At 47.6% G+C, this 27,561-nt stretch overlaps 1 protein-coding gene across 4 annotated transcripts in view; it reads left to right on the forward strand.

Annotated features, from left to right (window-relative positions):
• The window catches only part of EGFL7 (EGF like domain multiple 7), a 28,563-nt gene extending 5,382 nt beyond the window's left edge, over positions 1 to 23,181 (forward strand). Inside the window, exons 3-10 of one of the 4 annotated variants that reach the window (XM_032232852.1) lie at positions 7,636 to 7,815; positions 9,454 to 9,576; positions 11,543 to 11,658; positions 14,269 to 14,364; positions 15,909 to 16,064; positions 19,746 to 19,813; positions 21,330 to 21,498; positions 22,494 to 23,181. In XM_032232852.1, the coding sequence (XP_032088743.1) occupies positions 7,733 to 7,815; positions 9,454 to 9,576; positions 11,543 to 11,658; positions 14,269 to 14,364; positions 15,909 to 16,064; positions 19,746 to 19,813; positions 21,330 to 21,498; positions 22,494 to 22,516 (834 nt within the window). In that variant the 5' untranslated portion in view covers positions 7,636 to 7,732 and the 3' untranslated portion in view covers positions 22,517 to 23,181. Of the gene's footprint in view, positions 1 to 3,780; positions 3,876 to 7,635; positions 7,816 to 9,453; positions 9,577 to 11,542; positions 11,659 to 14,268; positions 14,365 to 15,908; positions 16,065 to 19,745; positions 19,814 to 21,329; positions 21,771 to 22,493 lie in introns of those variants that run through there. The other 3 variants (XM_032232850.1, XM_032232849.1, XM_032232851.1) reach the window with 3 other exon arrangements.
• The last annotated feature ends 4,380 nt before the right edge of the window (positions 23,182 to 27,561 follow it).

Raw genomic sequence — 27,561 nt, forward strand, 5'->3', positions numbered from 1 at the left:
CTTGTGTGTGTTTACACACAGTATCTATCTATCTATCTATCTATCTATCTATCTATCTATCTATCTATCTATCTATCTATCTATCTATCTATCATCTATCATCTATCTATAAATATACATACATACATACATACATACACACACACATACACACACAAACTATCTTTCTATACACACACATAAACACATAAACTATCTTTCTATCTACACACAAATATACTGTCTGTCTGTCTGTCTATCATCTATCTATCTATCTATCTATCTATCTATCTATCTATCTATCTATCTATCTATCTATCTATCTATCTATCTATTGATCGACCATCCGACCAACCTACCTATCTATCTGCTTCTAAGCACTACATGTGTGTGTTTGTGTGTGTAAGAACTTTTGGGGGGGTGAACCCACAGCTGTAGGGGCATTTGGGCAGTATTCTGCTTGAATCTAGCCGAAGGGATATACTGGTGACTCATAACACAAACCACAGTTAGGCACACCTGGCTTAGCATGAGAGCTGGACACAAGCTAGTTTAGTGCCCCATGTGCCAGAAACTCTCCAAAAAGTAATGCAGTTGTGTTACAATTTTTAATGCACAAACTAGGGGGGGGGGGGGGGGGAGGCTTTACCACAAACTGATTATTCCTTGACTGTACCAGTAGAAGCTAGAAGGAGGGGGAAACCATCAAGAGCCGCAAAGGAGGTTAACGTGTACTCTGGATGAGAGACCACCAGGAAACCCCGCATATGTATCCTACATTGGGAAGCAACCCCTGCCCCCAAGTCCTTGCTTTAGCAAAAGGGAGTCCCATCTGTATGGTTGCAAAATAAAACATCTGGAGGGATTGAGGTCTTCTGCTGCCCAGGAGATGCTCGCTACAGAAGGAAGCCACTGGGACTTTTGAAAAAACGGGGGACTGGCCAAACATAGGATGGAAGACCACCAGGAAACCAAGAAAAGCTTCCTGCCAGAATGCCAGGGCCAAGGGGTTTTGGTCCTGGTAAGGGAGAGGAATGCTTGGTTGCAGCTGGAGCCCATCTCCCCAAATGGGGCTCTACCCCCAAAGCTGGGTATGGGGGGGGGGAGCCAGGACCACTTCCAGCGCTGTTCCCAGCACCCCTCCTCCTCCGCTACGTTCGTGACCCGGGTTTAAGGCTCTGCTGCACCCGGGACAGACGCGCTTCTGTCTTGCCTGCCTACTCCCCCCTCGGGGGGAGAGGGTTTGCTTTTTTTCCCTCTCTGGAAGAAAAAGCGGGGGGGGGGAGGTACGAGAAAGACCCGCTTCCTTCTTGCAATTGAGAGGAGCACAATACGGGCGGGCGGACCTTCCCGTGGGCGCATCCTTAGAGGTCAGGAGCCGGGCAGAGAGGGAGAAAGAGAGAGAGAGAAAGAAGGACAAGACCCCCGGGCCGGGCGCATTGGGGGGACGGGCCCTTGGGGAGGCGGGGAAGTCCCCCTCCCGCGAGCCCCGCCGTCTGCAGCGGGGAGGTCAGAGCGGGACAAGTCAGTCTCGCCTCCGGCGGCGCTTGCCTGCCTCGCTGCCTGCTGCCCCCTCCCCAATTTCCCTTGGGCGAAGGAGAGCCGTGGCTCTAGCGAACCAGGTTTGCAGGAGGGGTCGTGGGGGGAGGTGTGGGAGGGGGGGGTTGATGGTGGAAAGTAGCCCGTTGCTGGCCAGGAAACAGGCTGGGAATTGGGGGGGGCATGGAAGGGGGGATGCTGAGACAATGGGCGCCGGGGGGGCAGTGGGGAAGATGGGACATCTCCTCAGGGGGGTCTTTCGGAAGGTGAGGGCCGCTGGGTTTTTTTTTAACCCACGGCTGGCGGGGGTGTGGTGGGGGTTGGAAGCCCACCATCCCCATTGAAAGGGACCCCATACTCCGGACCGGAGTTTCGCAAAGTCAAGGTATGAAAAGCGACCTCGATTAGGGGCGCCCTCTAGTGGCGAAGATGGGGAGGCGCAGCCGAGCGGAGCGTGGGAGAGAAAAGTTTGGATTTGTTTTGCCAAAGTTCGCTTCGGAGCAGCCCCGGGACGCTTTGGCTGGGCAATTCCGCCGGCCGAAAGGCGCGCCCGATGCTCCCGATTTGCCCAGGGCCAGAACTGCGCAAAGGCCGCGCAAAAAGAGGACCTGAACTGGTCAAGGGGCAGCTGATCATTTAGGGGCGTTTGTCACTAGGGAGGAAAAAATTCCCGAGTCGGAGATGCATTTTTTCTCTCACTATGGGTCTTTCCCGACTTACAACCACGATTGATTCCACAAATTTCTGCTGTTAAGTGAGACATTTGTTAAGTGAAGCGTGCCCCGTTTTACAACTTTTCTCCTCCCATTCGTTCAGCGAATAACTGTGGTTCTTAAATTAGTCACACAGTTGTTAAGTGAGTCTTGTTTCTCCATGGTCTTTGCATGTCAGAAGGTCGCAAAAAGGAAGTGACACTGCAACCTTCATAAATGTGAAACAATTGTTACACATCTGAATGTAAATCATGCGCCCCTGGGGACGCTGCAATGGTTGTAAGTGTGAGGAATGGTTGTAAGTTACTTTTTCAGTGCTGTTGTAACTTTGAACTGTCATTAAGTGAACTGTAGAGGCATCCCCCCACATCTGACCCCAACTGATTCCAAAATGTCTGCTGTTAAGTGAGACATTTGTTAAGCCAGTTTTGCCCCATTTTACGACTTTTCTTGCCATAGGTGTTAAGTGAATTACCACAGTGATTAAGTTAGTAACATGGTTGTTAAGTGAATCTGGCTTCTCCTTACTTATTGGAAGGTCCCAACCTTGATCCGACCCTAAGAATTTTCCTTCTTTGAGGTCAAGGATGTCCAACCTTGGCCACTTTAAGACCTATGGACTTCAACTCCCAGAATTCCCCAGCCAGCACAGGGAGTTGAAATCCACAGGTCTTAAGGTGGCCAAGGTTGGACACCTATAAGTTTAGGTTCATTGCTTCACTTCCTATGGTCCAGCTACTCTTTGAATCTGGGACCATTGGGCATCCATCTCAGCCAATATGGCTACCAGGAAAGTGATCCGGCGGCCCATTCCCCATCTGAAGTTGGTCTCCCACCTCATGTGAAGCCACATCCAGGTTTCTTCAGCTTTGTGCATTCTCTAGCATTGCGTTACAAAGCTAGTTTGTCTTTTATAACAAACAATGATTGCTTCTCTTGGGATTCGTGCAGCTTGCTAAACCTTTAGCCCAACTTCACAATGCAAAATTAATTTCACGCGCTTTTCCCAATCACATACCCTTCTGCCCACAACAGCTCATCACATAACACCCCCCCCCTGTTTTTTAGCCTAGATGAAGGAAGTTGTGGGAATGTAGACTTGACTTCAGCTTGGTTGGATCTTTGGTGATGTAATTATTTAGATTTTAGCCTTGGGAATAGTATGAATAAAACGCTTAACTTTTAGAAAAACTTTCTTGTTTTCCTCCTGATGAAGGAGGAAGGTGATTGCAGGGGAAAAGGAAATATGTGTTCTCCTTTTTCATGGGTCAGCAAGCTTGTTTTTAATTTCACAGCTAACTGGGGACAAGTTTTTCCCTTCCTCTTTCAGAATTAATGAACATCTAAGTGGAATTTTGCAGAGGCGAATAGAATCAGCCTTCTCAGTTTTGATTTGGGAACAGGAATGGCTTTGGAGGAGGATGGGGCAGGTTACTCATTGCAATGGTGTCTCTTAGCCAATCCTTCTCCTCCTCTGGAGTAATAGCAGCTCTGCCTTCAACGCAAATGTCCTGTTGGAGTCAGAGGTCCTTTCAGTCCAGACCACAAGTGGCTGCAGGGAAGCTTCTGCTCTGCAAATATTTGAGGAAACCCTTAATATCTGATTTAAGCCAAAGGGTTGATGTTCTGAAGTTGCCCTCTCAGGTAGACCCCTGCTATATTGTTTGATGTGATGGGATGCACGAAACTAGACGGTGGTGGTTGTTTTGCCAAACCATAATCAACAACCCGGGTTTGAGTGATTGAGGCTTATTGTCACATAATAGTAAGAACAACCTCCTTCAAAGTGAAGGCTCCACTACCTGGGGAACTGATACTCAACTCATATTTAAAAGGCTGAAATAAATGTATATATGAGGGGTCCTTGGTGCTCTCTGAGATTGGTTGTTTTCTTGCAGATGTTTCATTACCCAAACATCATGGTCACGTCACTTCCCGTCTTGATTATTGCAACACGGTCTACGTGGGGATGCCCTTAAAGAGCATCTAGGAGTTCCAGTGGGTGCAAAATGCAGCGGGTCGCATGATTTTGTGCAGACCTCGGTGTGCACGTGTGTCTCCCTCTCCTGCGGGAGCTGCATTGGTTGCCGATTTGCTTCCAGGTGCAATTCAAGTGTGCTGGTTGCCACCATTAAAGCCATTCATGGCTTGGGACCAGGTGATCTGAGGGACCGACTCCTGCCAGTCCCATCTACCCAACCCACCAGAGCGGGAGGCAGGGAATGTTGTGGGTCCTGACCCCTAAGGAGGTATATTCAGTGGGACCCAGGAGATAAGGGCCTTCTCCATGGTGGCTCCTTCCCTCTGGAACATCATCCGTCCAGAAATTAGACTGCCCCTCACTCTGACTCTCTTTGGAAGTCCCTGAAAATGTGGTTTTTATCAGCAGGTCTGCAGAATCCAGAGTGGGATGTGTTCTATCCGGGAAAACTCGGGTGGAGGGAAGGACTGAGGCAAGCCAGATCTCTTAATGCTAACGGTTTATTGCTAACAGGTTGCCAACATGGCATTTCACTAGGCGCCTGTCTCAGGTAATGGCAACGCTGAGACCCTGCTTGGCAGCTCTTTATATATGCCGGCTGTCAAGCAGGAAGCAATCAGAACCGAGTATGGCGCCTCCTAGTGGAACCAGGAAACTGCCATACACACCAGGATGGCTGATTGGAGTGTGTGTTGTAGCCAAGGGGGGTTGTGTGTTGTGGGTTACTAGCTAATAACCTTGCGTTGGCAGGGTATTTATTTATCCTAATTCTGTATTAGACAGGAAAAGCCCTGATTCGTTGAAAATGTCCAGACCAAAAGTAATTTCTAATGCTGGATTTTTCCCCTTACCAGAGGGAGCCCCCTTGTGGAGTACTGTAAAGCAGTTACCATGGCAACTCCACTGTGCTGTACAGTAGAAGCCATTTTATGGCAGTATGGTAGAAGCCATTTTAAGGCACAACAGGCTGTATTTTAACAGAACACACCCTCTGAGAGGTTTTAGGGGTGTCTTAAACCCACAGTATTTGTTTCCAGAAAGTAAGTCATCTGTGTACCAAGTTGATATTGCTGGAGGTGTTATGCTGGAACACAGAGAGAGGGAGGGAGGGAGGAGGTTGCTATATAATTTATCTAAAATAAATGAGGATCCAGATTGTTGGGGGCAAAATGCTGATTCTGTAAACCCTTTGGAGAGGGCTGTAAAAGCACTGTGAAGTCTAAATGCTATTGCTAAAATAATTAAATGATGAAAACGCCAAGGACCCTTCATTTCAACCTTGCAATGAAATATTCTCCCCTCTCTTGATAAAGGATGCAATTTTGCCAAAGGGTGGATAGGTAGGATTCTGCCTTGGGCTGCATTCCAGCACAGAATTAGAAGCCCTCAGAAATGGTATAGTAGGGTGGGGGGTCAGTCAAGATGATCTACAAGGTCCATTCCCACTCTGTTAATCTGTAAAATCTGGGCTTTCAAAAAGTGACTGGGCTGCCCTCTGTCGGAAATGGTGTAGGGTCTCCTGCTTGGGTGGAGGGGGGGGTCAGACTAGATGACCTACAAGGTCCCTTCCAACTCTGTTAAAAACCAGTTCACTGATCTAGGTGGACTTGACTTCTGAGGAGAGCAGAAGGACCCCTGGCCAGGAGGAGAGGTTTCTGGCTGCAGGCATCCCTTTTCTTTCTGGTTCATGTGGCATCGGTGGCTGGTTGTGTGGGATCTCATTCTTTAAAAGCTCATTTTTCCTCTTTCGGGGGCTCCCGGGGCCTGCACTTCATCTAATTTTAAATAAAATGTGTGGTGAGTTGAATTATTGCTCTGGATTCCAAGCAAAACCAAACAGAAAAGATTCGAATATTTGCTTATCTTTTCCTCCGCTATTGTTAGCTACAACTACTAATAGCTTGCAGATGTTTGGAATGGCATTGTTTCATTAAAAAAATTGTGTGTGTATATATATATGTGTGTGTGTGTGTGTGTAATAAGCCTCCTGTTAGAATGTACTGATTCAGTGCTTAAATATGTGGTTGTTACTTGAGAACGGGTTTCCAAATATTTGGGGTTCGGTGCTGGCAGTTCAAAATCGCTTCCAAAACTGCCTCCAATTTTTAGCAGGAAGGGCAAAAAATGGAATTGCCGTGAAAACAGGAGTCGTTGCTGGAGGGGGCGGCCGATGTCTGGATGTCTGCAGGACGATGCCTGTCTTTCCTCATCTTTGTATAAACCCTTAACGGATTTCAGATTAACAGAGTTTAAAGGGACATGGTAGGTCATCTAGTCCAACCCCCTGCTCAAGCAGGAGACCCTACGCCATTTCTGACAGGTGGCAGTCCAGTCTCTTCTTGAAAGCCTCCAGGTACAACTTCCCACAACTTCCGAAGGCAACTTCCGATCCATGGGTTGATTGTTCTCACTGTGAGAAAATTTCTCCTTATTTCCAGGTTGAATCTCTCCTTGGTCAGTTTCCATCCATTCTTCCTTGTCTGGCTTTTGGGTGCTTTGGAGGATAGCTTGACCCTCTCCTCTCTGTGGCAACCCCTCAAGTATTGGAAGATGCTCTCCTGTGTCCCCTGGTCCTTCTCTTCACTAGACCAGCCATGCCCAGTTCCCGCAACCGTTCATCCTATGTTTGAGCCTCCAGTCCCCTCATCATCCTGGTTGCTCTTCTCTGCACTCTTTCTAGAGTCTCAACATGTTTTTTGATAATGTGGTGACCAAAACTGTATGCAGGATTCTAGGTGTGATCTTATTAAGACTTTATAGAGTGGTAGTACTACCTCCCTTGATGCAATTTAGGATTGCATTGGCTTTTTTGGATGCCACCGCACACTGCTGGCTCCTATTTAGCTGGTTGTCCACTAAGACTCCAAGATCCCGCTCACAGTCACTGCTATTAAGCCTGGCTTCACCCAGTCTACATGTGTCCTTTTGGTTATTTTTACCTAAGTGTAGGACTTTATTTTTCTCTTTTAATACATGATTTCCTGTGATGGCATTGAGATCCTGTATATGCAGTCATGAGCCAAATCTTAGGATTCACACTCAGACACTATTGTGGTTGCTATTAAAAATTCTGAGTTACAATTTTTCTTCATTAAATCATAATTCTAATTTTTTGGCTGCTTTTACACTTGGGAATTTCAAGCCAGGCAAGGAAAAAAAATCATTGTGCAAAATTAAAACTTGCATTTTTGGCAAGATTCCTCACATGCAAATGCCTGGGAATTACACAACCTCTTCACATTATCTCCAAATTGTAAATATTTGCAAAGTGCAATACGTTTATAGTTAAAAATTAAGAGAAATTAGGCTGCTCATTTCCAAAAAACCCAGCATGATTAATTGCTGGTTTTATTTTTTTTTATTTTTGATGATAATTTGATGAAGCTTTTTTGTTTTCATTCAAACTTGTTTTGTTCTTTCTAGATTGCTGAACTGACCTCTGTTGCAGCCATTCGTGGGAACCCTCCATCCTTCAGGTGATGATGTTGCAGTAGTGAAAAGGCCCAGCAAAGGAGAAAGGATGAGAAGGGAGGGCTGGCTGTGGACCATGGGGCTTGCCTTGGTCCTGGCAGCCACCAGCGTCGAGAGTTTCTCAAGTCCCAGGTGAGTCCTTGCCCTCATCCAGTGAAGAGGCACCACTGGCTAAATTGCAGCAAAAACTTTCAAAGTTTTCTGCAAAACTAACAGAGGGCAAACTTGGGTGGTCCAAAGATGCCCCCCCCACCCCAGGAGATGGGGGAGAGCAAAGGGGATCTCTTCTGCTGCTTCCAGCCATAGTGGCACAGTGGCTAGAATGCAGTACTGCAGGCTCCTTCTGCTGACTGCCGGCTACCTAAAATTTGGCAATTCAAATCACCCCAGGTCAAGGTTGACTCAGCCTTCCCTCCTTCCGAGGTGGGTAAAATGAGGATCCAGATTGTTGGGACACTATGAAGCGGTATAGAAGTCTAAGCGTTATTGCTACTGTATCTATCTCTATATGTTATCTGTCAGTCTGTCATCTATCTCTCTCTCTCTCTCTCTCTCTCTCTCTCTCCTTCCCTCTCTCCCTCCCTCCCTCCCTCCATCCATCCATCATCCATCAATCTTCTGTAATGGTGCATTGGTTAGTCTAAGTCTAAGTGCGATGGCTATTGCTATATTTTTTTAAATTTTCCTTACCTTTTAAGATACAGGTGTTAGCAATGTGTTAACAATGTGTGTGTGTTAACAATTTCACTTGTATATTGTGGACACACCAATGGTCTACCTATCTAATATCTGTATGATGCTATTTACTATTTGCATTTAAAATACAATAACTAACTAACTGGGGGAGAAATAAGTCAAAGCAGCCATCACAAAAGTGTTATGACACTCTGCCTGTTTTTCTTATGGGTTTCCCACATCGGACACACGTAAAACATGCCAATTGCACCAACAGGGGTGTTCTGTTGAATTTTTTTCTGATTGCCAAGGTGCAAAACACACAATCGTTGTGGCTGACCCTGCGTTGTCCTTTTGTGCTTCTCACTCACAGGTGTGGCGGATGCAAATACCATCTGCTAGGTTAGCTAAAATCTTCAAAAATATGTCTAGCAAATGTTGGAAATGTAACCAGAAAACGGACACATGTTACCATATGTGGTGGGCCTGTGTTAAAGCAAAACATACATAAATGCAGTGTTTCTCAACCTTGGCAACTTGAAGATGTCCAGACTTCAACTCCCAGCATTCGCTGGCTGGGGAATTCTGGGAGTTGAAGTCCAGACATCTTCAAGTTGCCAAGGTTGAGAAACACTGCATAAATGGCTCGAAAAGATGCTAGGAAAACATGTAGATTTTAAACCTGAACTTTTTCTATTAGGTACAACACCAGAAAAAATTGATAAACAAAGTATATATTTAATATTGCACGTACTAGCAGCAGCGAGCGATTATATCTGCACAATATTGGAAAAATGAAGAAGTACCACGAGACGAAGAGATAATTAGGAAGACACTGGATTGTGCAGAAATGGACAGACTTACGCTGAAGATTAAAGAGAAAGAAGATACAGAATGTTATCTAACATGGCACTTATTCTACCACTAGTTGGGGAAAAAGGGGTGGAGAATAAGAATGAAATCTATATTGCTAAGCAGATAAAATAAGCCAGACAACATGAGGTATATTAAGCCCTAACAAAATGTAAATTAATACATCTTTTTAAAAAAAATGTGGCTGACGTTGAGTTGTCCTTTGGTCCTTCGCGCTCACAGGTGTGGGGGATGCTCCATGGAAATGAGAAGCCACACCATGTCCTACCTCACCTCCCATGTCCAGCCGGTCCACCAGCCCTACCTCACCCTGTGCCCGGGAAACAGGCTCTGCAGTACATACAGGCAAGAGAACGGAGGGAAACCAGGGGCTACTCTCTTGACCCTCCAATACCCTGGAGCGGGGAGTTCCAGAGGTTCATTGCATGCCATTGAAGGCCTCGGCAAGTTCCAACTACAACCCATGACAGATTGTTACAAAGACGTAAGTGGAAGTTGCCGTAGCCTCCAATGGCATGCAGGGAACCTCTGGAACTCCCTGCTACAGCGTGTGGGAGGGTCAAGGTAGAAAGGCAATGCATCTACTCTTGCATTCTCCTTTTCATCTGGATTTATTCCCTGCTGAGTGCTGATCGAAATGTCGGCTTTAATATGTGTAGATTTCAACTCCTAACTTGAATAGAATAAACAAGAGTTGGAAGGGACCTTGGAGGTCTTCTAGTCCAACCCCCTGCCTAGGCAGGAAGCCCTACACCACTTCAGACAAAAGGTTATCCAACACCTTCTTAAAAACTTGCAGTGTTGGAGCATTTTAAAACTTCTGGAGGTAACTTCTGTTCCACTGATTAATTGTTCTCACTGTCAGGAAGTTTCTCCTTAGTTCTAAGTTGCTTCTCTCCTTGATTAGTTTCCACCCATTGCTTCTTGTCCTGCCTTCAGTGCTTTGGAGAATAACTTGACTCCCTCTTCTTTGTGGCATACCCAGTAACAATCGTTACTAAATTAGCAACTGTGGCAAGGTAGGTCGTAAAATGGGACAAAACTCGCTTAGCAACTGTCTTACTTTGCAACACAAAGTTTCAGCTCAATAGTACCGTAGTCACAAGCTGAGGAGAACATGGGTCCCTTCTTATTTCCCCCACAAGATTAACCCTGTGATGTTGCCTGGGCTGAGAAGAGGGGAGAGGTCTTTTTCTCTTGTATGTAGTTTAGAATCGAAAATGATTCCTTCTTTACATGTTGCTTTGAAGAGCAACTAAGATGATCAAAGGCCTGGAGACTAAAACATAGGAAGAACGGTTGCAGGATTTATACAGTACAATAGCAGAGTTGGAAGGGACCTTGGAGGTCTTCTAGTCCAACCCCCTGCCTAGGCAGGAAACCCTATACCGTTTCAGACAAATGGCTACCCAGCATCTTCTTAAAGACTTCCAGTGTTGGGGAGTTCACAACTTCTGGAGGGAAGCTGTTCCACTGATTAATTGTTCTCACTGTCAGGGAATTTCTCCTCAGTTCTAAGTTGCTTCTCTCCTTGATTAGTTTCCATCCATTTCTACCCTCAGGTGCTTTGGAGAATAGTTTGACTCCCGCTTCTTTGGGGCAACTCCTGAGATATTGGAAGACTGCTATCCTGTCTCCCCTGGTCCTTCTTTTCATTAAACTAGACATGCCCAGTTCCTGCAACCGTTCTTCATATGTTTTAACCCCCAATCCCCTCATCATCTTTGTTGCTCTTCTCTGCACTCTTTCTAGAGTCTCAGCATCTTTTCTACATCGTGGCGATCAATTTGGGTTTGGCTAGTCTAAAGAGAAGAAGAATTAGGGATGAGATGTTAACACTGTTCCAATATTTGAGGGGCTGCCCCAAAGAAGGGCAGGACTTATTTTCCAAAGCAGCAGAAGGCAGGACAAGAAACAATGGATGGAAACTAATCAAGGCGTGAAGCAACCTGGATTTAAGGAGAAACTTCCCAACAGTGAGGACAATTAACCAGTGGAACAGCTTCCCTCCAGAAATCGTGGGCCTCCATCACTGGAGGTTTTTAAGAAGAGACTAAATAGTCACTTATCTAACATGATATAGGTTCTCCTGCTTGAGCAGGGGCTGGACTAGAAGACCTCCAAGGTCCCTTCCAGCTCTATTCTAATTTTAATGTTATTCTTAATTGCAAACATTCCAAAGATGTTGAGAGTCAGGCAGTTTATTTGTGTATACATAAGTATTTTGGGGCCGGAGAGCTGGCCCTTTCCGGTCGTCTTTTCTGCTCAAAATATCCATCAAGTTCACATTTTGTATTCTGTGGTTTTGCAGAACAACCTATAAAGTTGGACATCGCCAGGCTTATCGGAAAGTTTCCCACCCAGAATACGTTTGCGGCCCTGAATGGAAGCGGAGAAATGCTTTCTCCCCGCTCGGATGTCCCACAGGTACCTGTTTTTGTTATGTTGAAGCATTAACCAAAAATCCCTTTGGGCTCTTAGAGGAGGGTTACCTGGTGAGAGTTTATACAGGGGTGGGATTGAACAATGTTAGCAACCGGTTCTCTGCTCAGTTGCTGGGTGGGCGTGGCCATGGTGGGTATGACCTACTTGGCCTCCTGCACCACAGCGGGGAGGGGGAGGGGTTGTGTTTTCGCCCTCCCCAGGCTTTGGAGCAATTGTGAAATCTATTTTTTTTTGCCACCGGTTCTGTGATCATGTGACGGTGGGTGTGGCCAACTTTTTTTCACCTTAAGGGGCAGGGAAAAATGTTTTAAAAAGTGGGGGGGGGGGAATGTTCCCATGATCACACTCATCAGCTGTGAGCTGCGCTATCCTCAAACCCTCTTTATTTCACTTTTTAAAGCATTTTTTCCTACCCATTCACCCAAACTGCAGGAAAGAAATGCTTTAAAAAGCGGGGGGGACGGGGGGGAACAACAGGTCCCAATAATTGCACCCGCTCACAGCTGATCCACAGTGGGAACCTCCCCCCCTTTTTAAAGCATTATTTTACCTCCAGTTCTGCCGAAGGGGTAGTAAAATGCTTTAAAAAGTGGGGGGAAAGGTTCTGTGACACTCAGCTGATTTACGCAATCGTCAGAACAATTTTTTCCCACTTTTTAAAGCTTTTTTTATTACTGGTTTGGGTGAACCTTAGCATTTTTTGCTACCGGTTCTACTGAAGCAGTCAGAACTGGTAGCATTTCACCCCTGCTCCGGAGGTTTTTTTTGAGCCTCCGGGAGGGCGAAAACAGCCTCCCTCGGGCTCTGGAGGCCCTCCGGAGATCGGAAACAGGCCTGCTTCCGGACGGCTGGGAGGCCCGTTTTTCGCCCTCCCAGAGCCTCCGAACGGGTTCTGCACTTACCTGGCATTATGAATGGACCGCATGGAGACTCCTGGGAGGGGAGGGGAGGGATAGAAAGGACCACCCAGTTCTTGCAGCTACCGGTTCGGCAAATCAGATTTAAAATTAACATCTGGTTTGCCCGAACCTGTGCAAACCAGCTGAATCCCACCCCTGGTTTTATATATATGTGTGTGAAGGAAGACTGATGCTGAAGGAACTCAGTTTATTTAATGCAAAGAGAAGCTCTTTTTCCCTCAAAACTGCATATCAGGTGACTTGGAAACCACTTCTGGACTTTCTGCTCAAAAGAGATACAAATGAAATTCTGAGTTTAAGTTTTTAGGTGGTTGTTATAGAAAAATTAGGACTTAACTATTTTTGTAGAAGGAAAAAGGTGCTATAATTCTACTATGCACTGAAAAAAGTTGGAAGTCCCTGTCTTTTTTTTCTTTCTTTCTTCTTCCCTCACTCTTTCCCCCCCTTCATCTTTTTTTCTTGTCTTCATTTTTGTTTGTTTTTTATGTTAAGAAAAACATTTAATGAAAATTATCAAAAGAGCTGCGTATCAGGCACCAGAATCTTTGAAAACCTAATTACAACTTTACAACCAAAGTCTGTAGAGATTCTCAATCATCCAGATCATGATTGTCCTAAAAGTGCTTTTTCAGGAGGCAATTGGAGTTTCTTCTTTTTTCCTTTTGAAGATGTTTCGCTTCTCATCCAAGAAGCTTCTTCAGCTCTGACTGGATGGTGGGGAATGGAAGGATTGATACTCCTTGCAGACAGCTGGTCATTGGCATCCTTTTAGTGGGTCCTTAAGGGACACCGTGGCTCAGTGGCTAAAACACTGAGCTTGTCAATCAGAAAGGTTGGCAGTTTGGTGGTTTGAATCTCTAGCGCTGTGTAATGGAGTGAGCTCCCGTGACTTGTCCCAGCTTCTGCCAACCTAGCAGTTTGAAAACATGTAAAAAAGCAAGTAGAAAAATAGGGACCACCTTTGGTGGGAAGGGAAGAGCGTTCCGTGCACCTTTAGCATTTTGTCATGCCGGCCACATGATCACGGAGACGTCTTTGGATAGCGCTGGCTCTTCGGCTTTGAAACGGAGATGAGCACTGCCCCCTAGAGTTGGGAACGACTAGCACAGATGTGTGAGGGGAACCTTTACCTTTACCTTAGAGGGTCCTTGAAGCACTTGGCGGTTTATCTGTGTCTTCAGGGTCACCTGAGTAGCGCAAATGGATCCTGTAGTCTGCAATTTTTTATTCTGGAAATCCCCACTGTCCTGTCAGAGCTGAAGAAGCTTCTTGGAGGAGAAGCGAAATGTCTTCAAAAGAAAAAAAAACAAGAAATGCCAGTTGCCTCCTGAAAAAGCACCTTGAGGACAACTTTTCAACCGGGTTAATTCCACAGGCAGCTGAACCCACCTGGGATCAGTCAAACCCAGCTACTCTCTTCTGATAACAGGCCATGCCTGAGAAAAGGCAGATAATGGTAGGGTAGATAGCCTTGATCATCCCACTTCCCCCCGTCTGAATGCAAACGGGGTTCCCCTCTGCCTTCTCTTTGTTTTTGGCTCTCTGGTCCCCGAGTTTCCACCTGCTCTTGTATGAAACCACCCCACACGTTGACTGATTTACGAGCAGCCGGTCTGCAGGAAGGAGAGACCGCCAGGATGCAAACCTAACCGGTGTGTTTGTTTCACCGCAGCTGCTATTTGCCGCCCACCGTGCCTGCCCAGCCGGAAATGTTCGCTCCCAAATGACTGCGCCTGCCCTGGATGGACCGGGAGGTGTTGCCAGACAGGTAAAAGTGTTTGGATGCTGTCAGGTGTTTCCTCTGCAGGAGAAGCTGCAGCTCAGGGAAAGATGCTGTGCTCCGAAAGCTCAGATTAAAGGAAAAGGGATTCATGCATGCAAAGGGCCCCTTCTGGGATATGCCATTCCGGACTCCCATGTTGCTGCAGGAGGTTTTAGAGACCATTTATTCCAGCCTTGGCCACTTTAAGAATTGTGGACTTCAACTCCCAGAGTTCCTCAGCCAGCAAATTCTGGGAGCTCCACAAGTCTTAAAGTTGCCAAGGTTGGTGACTCCTGATCTAGTCCATCTCCCTGAGGGGATAGACATCTCCTGAGAATGTCTCCCTTCCCAAAGGGAGACATTTCCTAATCCTAGGAAATTCTTCTTGATGCCCAACAAAAGTCTCTTCTTGCAAGAGCAGTGAGGAAAATAAAGCAGGTGTTCCTTTGGCTAGCAGACAGAAGAGGCCTTGTAGGTTTTTGTGTTGTTGTTGTTAGTCACGAAGTCATGAGACCTCATGACTTCGACCCATCGCAACCCCATGGACAACGTTCCTTCAGGCCTTCCTGTCCTCTACCATCCTCTGGAGTCCATTTAAGCTCACATCTGTTGCTTCAGTGACTCCATCCAGCCACCTTCTTCTCTGCCGTCCCCTTCTTCTTTTGCCCTCCAACAACTGTTGTTGTTAGTTGCAAAGTCATGTCCGACCCATCGCGACCCCATGGACCACGTTCCTCCAGGTTTTCCTTTCCTCTACCATCCCCCGGAGTCCATTTAAGATCACGCCGGCTGCTTCAGTGACTCCATCCAGTCACCTCATTTTCTGTCATCTCCTTCTTCTTTTGCCTTCTATCATTCCCAGCATGAGGCTCTTCTCCAGGGAGCCCTTCCTTCTCATTAGGTGGCCAAAGTCTTTGAGTTTCCTCTTCAGGATCTGGCCTTCTAAAGAGCAGTCAGGGTGGATCTCCTCTAGGACTGACCAGTTTGATTGCCTTGCAGTCCAAGGGACTCGCAGGAGTCTTTTCCAGCACCAGAGTTCAAAGGCCTCCATTCTTTGGCGCTCGGCCTTCCTTATGGTCCAACCTTCACAGCCATCCATTGCGACTGGGAAAACCAGGTTTTTGTAAGTGTAGGGTAAATAATCTGCTGAATTTTTCCTCTGCTGTACCCTCCACCTCCCCTCTGCTGCCATTAGAGCTCTCTGTTTGGTCTTTAGAAGATCCCTTTAACTGTGTACCCTGGTCTGTTCATGAGGGGATTAAGGCTAGCAAACTCTTGTTGGTGTTTTATAAGGCATTCAAAGCTGGGATTTTCAGTGGGCATTTGGGCTGACATGTTAGGCCCATTTCGAGAGTTGGTATGACGGGATTATCAGATCTCGTGCCTGTTATTCCTCCCGCTCCTCTTCCCCATCATGGATGCAACAATTATTATTAAAATGTATTATTGTAAATGGGTTCAACGAGAAACGCACTAACCAGGCCTGGGAAGGAGGCTGCTCCCACCATGCAGGGGTCCCCTTGGCTCACAGCTTCCCCCTCTGCCTGCAGATGTGGACGAGTGTGCGACGGGGAAACACGGCTGCAGCCAGCTTTGCATCAACACGGCCGGAAGTTACCGCTGCACTTGCCATCCAGGGTACGAGCTCCAAGCGGATGGACAAACTTGCCGGGCTCTGAAAGTGCCCCCCACCCCAGCTCCCCCAGGTGAGATCAGACTGGCTTAATTCTTGTCTGGCAAGGGTGTTGGGGAAGGGATTTGGGCTGTGCGTGCTTTCTCACAACGAAATGCAGAGGCCAACGGTTGACTTTGAGCCATTGCATGGAATTTCTCCTCCCCTCTCCCATTGTTGGGATTTGCAACTGGGCCCTCCTTCTGGCCACCTTCATATCTGGTGACTTGTCTTGCTTGTTTTGGCTTAGAAAAGCTAGAGATACAGACACAGATATAGACTAATAGAGTTGGAAGGGACCTTGTAGGTCATCTAGTCCAACCCCCCACCCAAGCAGGAGATCCTACATCATTTCTGACAGAGGGCAGCCCAGTCTCTTCTTGAAAGCCTCCAGTGATGAAGCTCCCACAATTTCCGAAGGCAACTTCTGTTCCATTGGTTGATTGCTCTCGCTGTCAGAAAATTCCTCCTTATTTCTAGGTTGAATCTCTCCTTGGTCAGTTTCCATCCATTATTCCTTCTCTGGGCTTTGGGGCCTTTGGAGAATAGCTGTGGCAGACCCTCCAATATTGGAAGATGCTGTCCTGTCTCCCCTGGTCCTTCTCTTCACTAGACCAGCCATGCCCAAATCCTGCAACCATTCATCGTATGTTTCAGCCTCCAGTCCCCTAATCATCTTGGCCCAGAAAGAGAATCTGCTTTGATGACATTTTTAGTTTACTATGCAGGAATCATGTTCCTCGTCAGTGGGTAGGTGGTAGGTGCATAAATGGGTGTTGTGGCCCACCAGGATCCGGTTGAGCTGCTGATGGACTCAGATAGCGAGGAACCCTATGAGTCTGCCATGGAAAATGTGGAGGATCCTGTGCAGGGTTCAGACTCAGAGCAGGGACCAGAGAGGCTGGTTGGCCACCAGGAGACGCTTGAGGCATGGAGCAGTGGGGAAGATCAAAGGCAGTTTGTCCCTGATGCTCAATTGAGAAGGGCTGAGAAATAGAAGAAGCAACTCGGTAGGCAGTCTCATAGAAGATAATTAAGCACAGGTGGTTGTAGATTGGCCCCTCCCAAGAGAGTTTATAAGTGAGGCATTGGGAGGGGACATTTGCAGGAAACAACCGTTCGAACTAGTAGTGAAGAAAATCTGTCTGTATTCTAGCCGTGTCTGTGCATTGGGATTATCTGCGTTGCTTCATTTGAACTATCTGGGTTGCTGCAAGCGATTCTATTGAATGTGAGTTGTCTGTGCCCTCAGCCAAAGGATTTGTTATCTTAGTAATAAAATAGTGGCAAACAGCCAAGCCTGTGTTCTGGTTTATTCACAGGCCAGGGGGTATCAGAACAGATGGGTGTGTAGATTGCTTGGGTTAGAGGTCTCACATTGAGCTGCCCTCCCAAGTAGGACAGGAAGACAAATTTCTTGGTGCTTAAATGCCCAGGAGGCACAACCCTAGCTACTTTTTCTGGGGTCTCTTCAATATGATAAATGAATCCTGTACCTGGGCTGGTGGACAGGTTGATTCAATTTGAATTCATCAACTGTTGTTGTTAGTTGCAAAGTCATGTCCGACCCATCGCGACCCCATGGACCACGTTCCTCCAGGTTTTCCTTTCCTCTACCATCCCCCGGAGTCCATTTAAGATCACGCCGGCTGCTTCAGTGACTCCATCCAGTCACCTCATTTTCTGTCATCTCCTTCTTCTTTTGCCTTCTATCATTCCCAGCATGAGGCTCTTCTCCAGGGAGCCCTTCCTTCTCATTAGGTGGCCAAAGTCTTTGAGTTTCCTCTTCAGGATCTGGCCTTCTAAAGAGCAGCCAGGGTTGATCTCCTCCAGGACTGACCGGTTGGATCGCCTTGCAGTCCATCTGTCAACTGTATTCATCAACTGCTACATCAACTGTAGTCTGGATGAAAACACTAGCAGTGTTTCTCAACTCTGCCATTTTACAATGAGTGGACTCCCAGAATTCTGAAAAATTGAAGTCCATCCATCTTAAAATGGCAGAGGTTGGGAAACACGACTCCAGAGGCTTCACCCCCAAGGTGCTGTGGGGACCCACTTGATCCTCAAAAAGGAATGGCTTCACTGCTCTTGTTGCTTCTGAATAATGCAGGAATGTCTATCTTCTCCAAGCATGTTCTCAGATGCTACGTGCAGCTTTGTGGGAAAACTCAGTTTTTTACAGCTAGACTAAATTGATGTTACCCAGAAATGAAACCTAATCCCTCCCAACCGGTTCTGTGGGTGTGGCTTTGTGGTGGTGGTGTCATGTGACTGGGTGGGCATGGCCAACTTTTTTTTCACTTTAAGCTGTTTTTTTGGCTTTTTAAAGGAAAAAATACTTTAAAATACTTTAAAAAGCTTTAAAAATAGCTTCCAACGATCATGTGGCTCAGTGTGTGATCATTGGGAGCTATTTTTTTAGATTTTTAAAAAGCGGTGGTGGGGGGAAAGTTTCCAATAATCGCACAGCTCACAGCTGAGCTGCACAATTGTCAAAAGCTATTTTTAAAAGTATTTTAAATACTTTAATTGGAAGCTTTTTTTTTTTACTACTGGTTCGCAGAACTAAGGACAATCGTCCCTACCAGTTCGGCCAAACTGTGCCAAACCGGGAGGATTTCACCCCTGGTATGAACCCATCCTGTGCAGTGCACCCAAGATTACCTGGTCCCTAATCCTGACCCAACATGACTGACCTGGAGCTTCCAAACATCACTTTTAACTCTGCACACACCTTTCTGTAGCACCTCAAGACTTTTCTCAGGGGCTTTGGGGGGTCCACCTACTGCCTTCCTTCTCTATATTGCATCCCGAGCCAGGAAGAGAAGACTACCAGCCCAGGCTGATCGCGGCTCATTATTACTTTTGGTACGCGCTGTGCCACTTCAAACTCGTACCGTGAGTAATAATGCGCGGAGGGGCAGCCTTTACGCCGAAGAGGAAGAGTGGAGCAACGTGTCGCTGGAGCAACGCTTCGATCCGTGGGAAGGGAAGAGCTACTTAACGCAGGGCTGATTTCCTGCCCTCTCTTGGGGAGACCAAGAGAAGGAGGATTTTTAACGTCTGGGGGGTGTTTGGTTGGTTTTTATCACTTCTCCTCCAGGAGCGCAAGATATAATGCTCCATTCAAAAATAAGCTTGCAAAGTAGGCTGGGGAGAGAGCCAGAAAGTGCTTTAAGACACTCGGTGGGCTTCTGTGTTTGAGGGTGGTCTTGAACCCAGGTTCCACTGCTTTCCAGCCCAACACCTCAACTGTATGGTTGGCAATATTTGCTATTCTGCCTGAATAAGCAGAGTGCCAGATAGCAATTGCCATAGCAGTCTTATATCCCGCTTCACAGTGTTTTTAAGTGGCATATAAGTCTAAGGGCTACTGCTCTATATAACTGGGAACAATTTGCCTCCGTCCTCCGGATTGCTTGGGAAGCCGTTGTGAAGGAATGCAGATCTGGCTTTGAGGAAGGAAGAAGAGAGACGTCGAGGGGGGGACGTGGACAGAGAGAAGAAAGTTCCAGAAAGAAACTCGAGATCCTGCTTCTCTTAGTGTGCGAAGGGGCCGAGAGAAATTTGGACAGACTTTCGGGAGCCTCTTATTTCATCCCAGAATAGCAACAAACACAACATTCCTGGAATCGTTGCGATGTCTGTCCTTAACCAGGTTTCTTACCAACATTTTGTTGTTGTTTTGTTTTGATGTGCATTTGTGCTGCAGGAAGTGACAGCCTTCCCGTTCCAGACGAAGTAAGGGAACTGCGAAGCAGGTTGGCCGCTTTGGAAGAAGTGAGTCCCCTTCTAGTAACCAGGGTTAGCAGTGGAGATGACGGTTGTCTGAACAGTGCTGTTCACTGCAGCTAAGCAACAAAAATCTGTAGAGTCAGGCAGAGATCAGGGAGGAAAATTCACTTAATAATTTGGGTGATGGGCTTGACTTAGAAAAGAAAGGCCTAAGTCCGTGATGGCGAACCTATGGCACGCGTGCTACAGGCGGCATGCGGAGCCATATTTGCTGGTACGCCAGCCGTCAGCTCCAGCACGCATGCACATGCCCACCAGCTGATTTTCGCCCTTCTGGAGGACCCGGGGAGGCCGTGAAGCTCAAGTTAGGACAGTGACGGCGAAACCTTTTCCTTACGGCATGCCAAAATTGTGTGCTCGTATGCTACGAGACGCATGCACGTGCCCACACCAATTCAATCCTCCCCGGCCACCTGCACATGCTTGCACCATCCCTCCCCAGCCCCCCGGGACTTCTCTGAAGCCTGGGGAGGGCAAGAAACAGCCCCAACAGGCCAAGGAAGGAATGATCCTTTCCAGCTCCTGGAGCGCCTCGGGGGGCGGGGGGGCGGGGGAGGCTGTTTTTGCACTCCCCAGGCTTCAGGAAAGCCTCCGGGGGCTGGGGAGGGGTGATGTGTGCAAGTGGGCGGGGAGGATTGAATTGGTGTGGGCATGGGCATTCATGTGATAGCACACGAGCACACAATTTTGGCACGGCGTAAGAAAAAGATTCGCCCTCACTGTCCTAACTTGAGCTTCACTGGTGGAGTCTTCACAAACACAGCTGTGGGGCTTGGTTGGCAATGTTGCGGTTGATTCTTTGGAAATCCTTGCTTGTCCCCAGCCTGGCTGATTCTCTTGAGATGCCCTAGTGGTCTCCTTTCCAAGCTGACTCTCCTTAGTCCTGTCTAGAGTCACGCTTCTCCCGTTCTCGTGTTTACATAGTTTTATAATATTACATACAGAAAGAATACAAAGGCAAATATTGGGGAGACGAGGAAAGGAAAAAGGGAAGTGGAGAGTGGAGGGAAGCAAGGGGAGAAGTAAAAAAAAAGGCATTGACTTCCAACTCCTTTGGTGCAGGAAAATAAGGCATTCAGATCTACCCTCAACTTTTTACTTTTTTGTAATAATTGAAACTAGCCATTTCTAGCACAGCAAATCTAACTCATCGGTAAACCCTAAAAATCAAAGTTTCGGCTTTTTTCCACTTCAAGCACAAAGTCCAGAAGTGGTTTCCAAGTAGAAATAAAAATATTTGTATTGTTTTCCCTTTCATTAAAGCAGTCAATTTAGCCAACTCCATCAGCTTTTGCAGCCATTCATCCATTGTGAGAATTGAGGGGACCTTCCATTTATGGGTGTAGAGTAGTCAACATATATAACATCAGAGTTCTAAATCCCCCCACCCACCCCCACCCCCAGTTTTGTTCCATTAAACCTGAAAGAAAAGTATCTGGTTTTCTTTCTCTATCCACTTTAAGGATTTTCTGTCTTAAAACACTTCTCCCTTTCTCAACAGAAGTTCCAGCTCATTTTGGCACCATTTCTCAAACTGGATCTGCCTGGTGCCAGAGAGGGCCCTGGGACAGCAGAACCCATCAGCCTGGTGGTCCACCTGATCCAGCAACTGGACCGAATAGATTCGCTCAGCGAGCAGATCTCTTTCCTGGAGGAGCGGCTGGAAACCTGTAGGTGGCGCCAATGTGCCTCCTTCCCTCCTGCCCATTCCTTCTGGGCCTGGCCCAGATCCGTCACAGGGTTTCCCGTGGTGCAAAGTGCAGGAGGAATTGGGACACGGGGGGAGGGGGGCACTTTTGTGGCTCCCCAAGAGCTTCCCACCCCATTTCCACACATTTAGGGCTACAATTGTTCCAGATCAGCACCAGGGATTCCTTCCCCCAATTTGCAGGTGGAAGGTGTGCCCTAAATAGCTTTGTGCGGGGGGGGGGAGCAAAATTTTAATAGAAGAGGGTATATTTGTAGCTCAGGGTTGCAATGAGGGGCCCTTGGTGCTCTTTGAGCTTGGTTGTTTTCTTTCTAGGTAACATCATCAGTGCGAGAAGGGAGTGGCATTTGTGGAGGGGAGGGGAAGGAGGAAGAGGCGGAGGAAGAGCAAGAGGAGGAGGAGGATGACTATGGGGTCCTTGATGATCTCCGAGCTTGGTTGTTTTCTTGCAGACGTTTCATCATCCAACTAGGTTACATAATCAGTGCTTGAAGGGAGTGGGATTGGTGGAGGGGAGGGGAAGGAGGAAGAGGAGGACTGTTGGGGGGGGGTCCTTAATGCTCACTGAGCTTGATTGTTTTCTTGTAGGCATTTCATAACCCAACTAGGTAACATCATCAGTGCTAGAAGGGAGTGGGGTTTGCTCTCTTTTTATCTACAGTCACTTGGCTGTCAGTGTTGTTTTCTTCTTGGTAGTTCCTTAATTTGGCTGTTTGATTGCTGATCTGACTTGATAATCCCTGGATAGGAAACCACCAAGCTCAGAGTGCACCAAGGATGCCACAAGGCAAAGTTTGGGACGGGGAGTCAGAGCGACGGTTTTGCTCCTTTGAAATAGGGGAGTGATGCTTTTCTTCCTCTTGACATTCCCTCTCCATTGTCTTTTCCCTTCCTTCACCTTCAAGGACCCTCCCCCTTGGAATGCAGAGGCTGACTTTGCCATTTTGGCCCCCGTAGGTTCCTGCAAGAACCGTCTCTGAGGCTGAAGGAGGTTGGAGGTCCGCGTTCCCACTGTTTTCCTGGTGTGTCTCTCCGTTGAGTAGCAACTGAGCCCTGTTCCAGCAACCAAGCCAAGCGAAGGCAGCGGAGAGGATTAAGCGGCTGGAAATATCACGTTCTCAGCAAGCCTCCCCCCCCCCGCCCCGCTCCACCTCTCCCTCCAGTTGGCTGGCTCCCAGGATGGCTCACCTCCCCAAACCCTGCTGGCCAGAGGTGGTGGAAGGGAGACAGGCGGCCTCCTAGCAAAACATCCCTGGGAAACAGGAAGCATCTTGCTTGCTGAGCGGACGGATTCGGGTGAGGTGGGCAGGTCTTGCCTCTTCCCCACGAAGTAGAAGAGCAGCAATTCAGAAAAAAAAAGGGGGGGGGTTGGCCAGGCTCAGAAGCTGCTCTTTTCCAGGCTGCCACCCAAAATATCTTGGCAAAGCAGGGTTAATTCTGTGGGGAGGGGGTGGCGCTAAACCAACCCTCCCACATGTAAATGCACCATTAATGTCCTGCTTGCTTCACTTTCCCATTGTAGGAAAACTACCACTGTGTTTCCCATGTCCTCCCTTTCCAAGAAAGAAATAGAATCCTAGGGCTGGGAGGGACCTTGGAGGTCTTCTAGTTCAACCCCCTGCTCAAGCAGGAGACCCTATACCCATGATGGCAAACCAGTGCCTCTTTGGGCATGTGGAGCCATGTCGCCTGGCCTGGGCAGCCTTGCCCGTTTGTCTTCTGGGTTTCTGGCATGCTTGTGTTGGACCTTGGGAGATGGGTGTGGTCAGGGGGAGCATGGCCAGGTCAAAGTCACTCGTGTGGTAGCCGGAGCACTCTGCCAGCGAAAACGGGCTCGCGAGCTCCATTTTGGGCTGCGACGGCCTCCTGCAACCCTCTGCCAGTGAAAACAGACCCCTGGGAGGACTGTGTGCAACTCTCCCGAGGTCCATTTTCTCTGGCAGAGGCACTGCCGGTCACATTTAAGCACCCCATGGGCCAGATCCATCCCCCGGGCCTTGAGTTTGACACCTCTGCTCTAGACAACCCTAACTCCCTCAACTGTCCATCTTATGATTTAGCCACCAGAACCCTAATGGTCTTAGTAGCTCTTCTCTGCGCTCTTCCTAGGGTCTCAGATCCTTTTTTGGTCTCATGATGACCAGAACTGGATGCAGGATTCCAAGCGTGGCCTCACTAGTTCAGTGTAAAGTGGTACTCTCACTTTCTGTGGTCTTGAATCTTGTTGAATGCAGCCAAGGTCTGCGTTGGCTTTCCTGACTGTTGCAGCAGACACCTGGTTCCTATTTAAGGGGTGGTCTACTAAGGCTCCTGGATCCCTCTCACTGTTACTGCTGTTGCGCCAGGAACCGCTTATTCTATACCTGCACATTTGGTTTTTCCTGCCTAGGTAAACCTGACCTAACCTGATTTCTCTCGCCGTTGAATCGCATCTTATTCAGAGGTGCGCTGCTGTCGGTTCGGACTGGTTCGAGTGAATTGGTAGTAACCCGACCTGCCCACCTGCCCCAGCAGCATCCTGTCCTATATCACTGTGTTTTTGAAGCTGCACACATGTGCGCAGGCTCACATTTTCAGTCTGGTGCGAACCGGTTGTTACATTAAGTGACACCCACCTCTGTTTCTATTGGGTAGGGCCTGTCGAGATTCTGCTAAATCTTGAAGCTGTCTTCCAAAGTGTTGACTTTTCCTAGCAGCTTGATGGAAATTTATACTCCCCCCTCCCCCATGTCCTTTATAAACACAGTCTTGATTCTAGTAAAGCTGTCAGAATTCCTCTTCTAAAATAACTCACACAGGTGATCAGTCCAACAGTCTTAAAGGGACCCAAACTCTACCCATGTTCTGCCTCATGCATTTTCAAAAACTTTTGTTTGTGTCATTCATCCAACAGTTGTTGAATTTGCCCCCCCCCCTTTCACATACACTTGATTGGATAGAATGGAATAGAATGAGCTGGAAGGGACCTCATGGTACTTCACTGCTGCAGAGCTGCTGTTATAGACAACCTACCTTTGTGTCGGGAGTCTAAGGCTGCATTGCATGGACCAGGTACTAGCACCTAAAACAGGGACTTGGGCCGCTAGTGCATCAAAGAGGCAGCGAAGAAAGGAGATAATCCTGAGTCCTTTTTTTTTGTAACAGTGCAGATATTTTGCTCTCCTTTTTTCTTGTTTGAAGCCTGTATGTTTTTGGCCATGTGCTGAACTCCATGGTGCTTCCCAGCACATATCGTGCATTATCGTCTGGCGGTGGGGCCACCTCAATATTGGACATTGAAGAGCACAATGGGGCAGGGATTTGTGAATGGGATAGAGCAGGGGTGTCAAACGCAAGTCCCGCGGGTTGCTTAAATCTGGCCTGCAGAAGCGGCCTGGACATATCAAAGGATAGGCCCGTGGTGCCTCTGCTAGCCAAAATGGGCTGGGGGGGAGGCAGCCCCCCCAGCCCATTTTCAGCCTCCTGAGCCTCCTGCAGCACTCTGCCGGCCAAAAACGGGCCATAGGCCCGGGAGGCCCACCATGGCCATGCCTAACCCTGGGCCACACACACATGCACCCCCGGCCCTTGGAGGTCAAACACAACCCTAATGCGGCCCCCAACGAAATCGAGTTTGACACCCTTGAGCTACAGCCACACTTTGTATTCGGAAAAACTATTGTAACCTGCATGTAACCTCTTTAAGGGAATTAATGGATCTTCGGAAGGGTTGACCTCCAGTTTCTCATATCTCAGTCAAAACATGATTGTGACGAGGTTGGGTGGGAGCAAAAGGAAGCCATTAGGAATGCTGGGAACCAGGCTGAACCACTGATAAGGAAGGAAACAACGAGAATAAAAGGACATTCGGGGTTTGCTGAAGTCTGCAAAAGTTTGAATTGTTATCATAGAAATAGCGCTGCGGCGTTCCTCCCCCCGGCTTTCCAATAAATCTGTTCTTGGCTAACACAACCTAAAGAAGTAGGACTTTTAATCTCATTACAATGGGGGAAACTTTAAATGGTCTCATTCGTTGAACTGTCCTGCGATGTCAGTGCTGGAGGGTCTGGGAATGAAACTTTCAGTCTCAAAAACTGGCAAGGGGCTAAATAGGGCTTGCTGGGTTAATTGCCACTTGGGGGAAATGCCTTTTAAGTGAACTTGAAGTGGGGGGGTCCGTTGTTCTGAGGGTCTTGGAAAGACCAATAATAAAGCTTGGGGGGGGCATCATTCCAGACTGGGCTGGATTTTCCATAGAGATTATCCAGATGCTCCTGGTAAGGAAAAAACAGTACCGAGCCAGTTTGGGGAAATGGTGATGGTGCTGGGCCTAGAAACCAGGAGGTTGAGGGTTCTAGTCCCATCTTAGGCACAAAAGCTGGTTAGGAGAATTTGGGCCAGTCTGTTTATCTCAGCCCAACCCACCTCACAGGCTTGTTGTAGAAGAAATAGGACGAGGGTGTACAATGTGTGTTTGCCACCTTGAGTTACAGCAGTAGCACTTCGATTTTTATACTGCTTCACGGTGCTTTCCAGCCTTCTCTAAGCGGTTTAGAGAGTCAGCATGTCACCCCCAACAATCTGCGTCCTCGTTTGCCTGACCTCATAAGGACGGAAGGCTGATCCACCTTGAGCCACTCAGGGTCGAACTCCAAACTGTGGGCAGAGTTAGCTTGCAGTGCTGCATTCTAACCCATACAATCAGAGTGAATATAGCACTAAATGCATAATATCAGGATGGAAGGCTGAATTGACCTTGAGCTGGTCAGGATCGAACTGCTGGCAGTGGGCAAAATTAGCCTGCAATACTGCATTCTAACCACTGTGCCACTGCTGGAGAAAGGGGGGGGTAAGGGATGGAGGGAAGGAAGGAAGCAATAGCACTTAGATGTATATATACACCACTTCATATTGCTTTACTGTACTCTCTAAGTAGTTTGCAGAGTCAGCCTACTGCCCCAACAATCTGGGTCCTCGTTTTACAAATCTCATAAGGACGGAAGGCTGATCCACCTTCAGCTGCTTAGGGTCGAACTCCAAACAATGGGCAGAGTTAGCTTGCGGTGCTGAATTCTAACCCATACAATCAGAGTGAATATAGCACTAAATGCACAACATAAAAGGTAAAGATAAAGGTTCCCCTTGCACATATGTGCCAGTCGTTCTCGACTCTAGGGGGAGGTGCTCATCTCTGTTTCAAAGCCGAAGAGCCAGCGCTGTCCAAAGACGTCTCCATGGTCACGTGGCTGGCAGGACTCAATGCCGAAGGCGCACGGAATACTGTTACCTGCCCACCAAAGGTGGTCCCTATTTTTCTACTTGCATTTTTACGTGCTTTCGAACTGCTAGGTTGGCAGAAGCTGGGACAAGTCAGGGGAGCTCCCTCTGTTACGTGGTGCTACGGATTTGAACCGCCAACCTTTCTGATCAAGAAGGTCAGCGGTCTTAGCCACTGAACCACTGCGTCCCTATTAAATGCATAACATAAGACAAGGTAAATTAACTCAGACATGGCTAAGGCCTCCCTTCCCTCCAATTCTCCAAAGCAAAAATTTTGGAAGGAATCAACCACGCCAGCATTGCTTCTTTTTAAATAAAATTCTTTATAAAAATAGTACATTTGACAATACCAAAAAGCATCCAATGGTTTTCAATATAAGGCACTTTTGCACATGTTTTTGGTATGCTTTCGAAAGGGTGAGAAAAACCATTCTTCAGCTGTCGGAACTACAACTCCCAGCAGCCACATACTCTTTCCTGGTCTCCGCCCCCTGAAGTCAGGCTGGGGATGAGCGCTTTGGGCCTAAGGTTGAGGGCCTCCCTTCCAGATGTGCTTGTCTCCCCTCCATCCATCCCTAGGACAAGGACAGCCATGTTCCCAAGCCTTGTAAATTAAGCTGGAACTGGCTTAAAAGGATAGTGGATCCAACAGACCATCTGAAAGCTGGAGTTGTGCTTGATGATGTCTTCCAGATGCTGAGCTGCTTCGGGAGCAGCTTCATTCCCTGCTAAGTGGGAGACAGGCTTTGTTGCAGAATTGGAGGGG

This window comes from Thamnophis elegans, chromosome 16 (genome assembly GCF_009769535.1).
Source record: "Thamnophis elegans isolate rThaEle1 chromosome 16, rThaEle1.pri, whole genome shotgun sequence".
Lineage (NCBI taxonomy): Eukaryota > Metazoa > Chordata > Lepidosauria > Squamata > Colubridae > Thamnophis > Thamnophis elegans.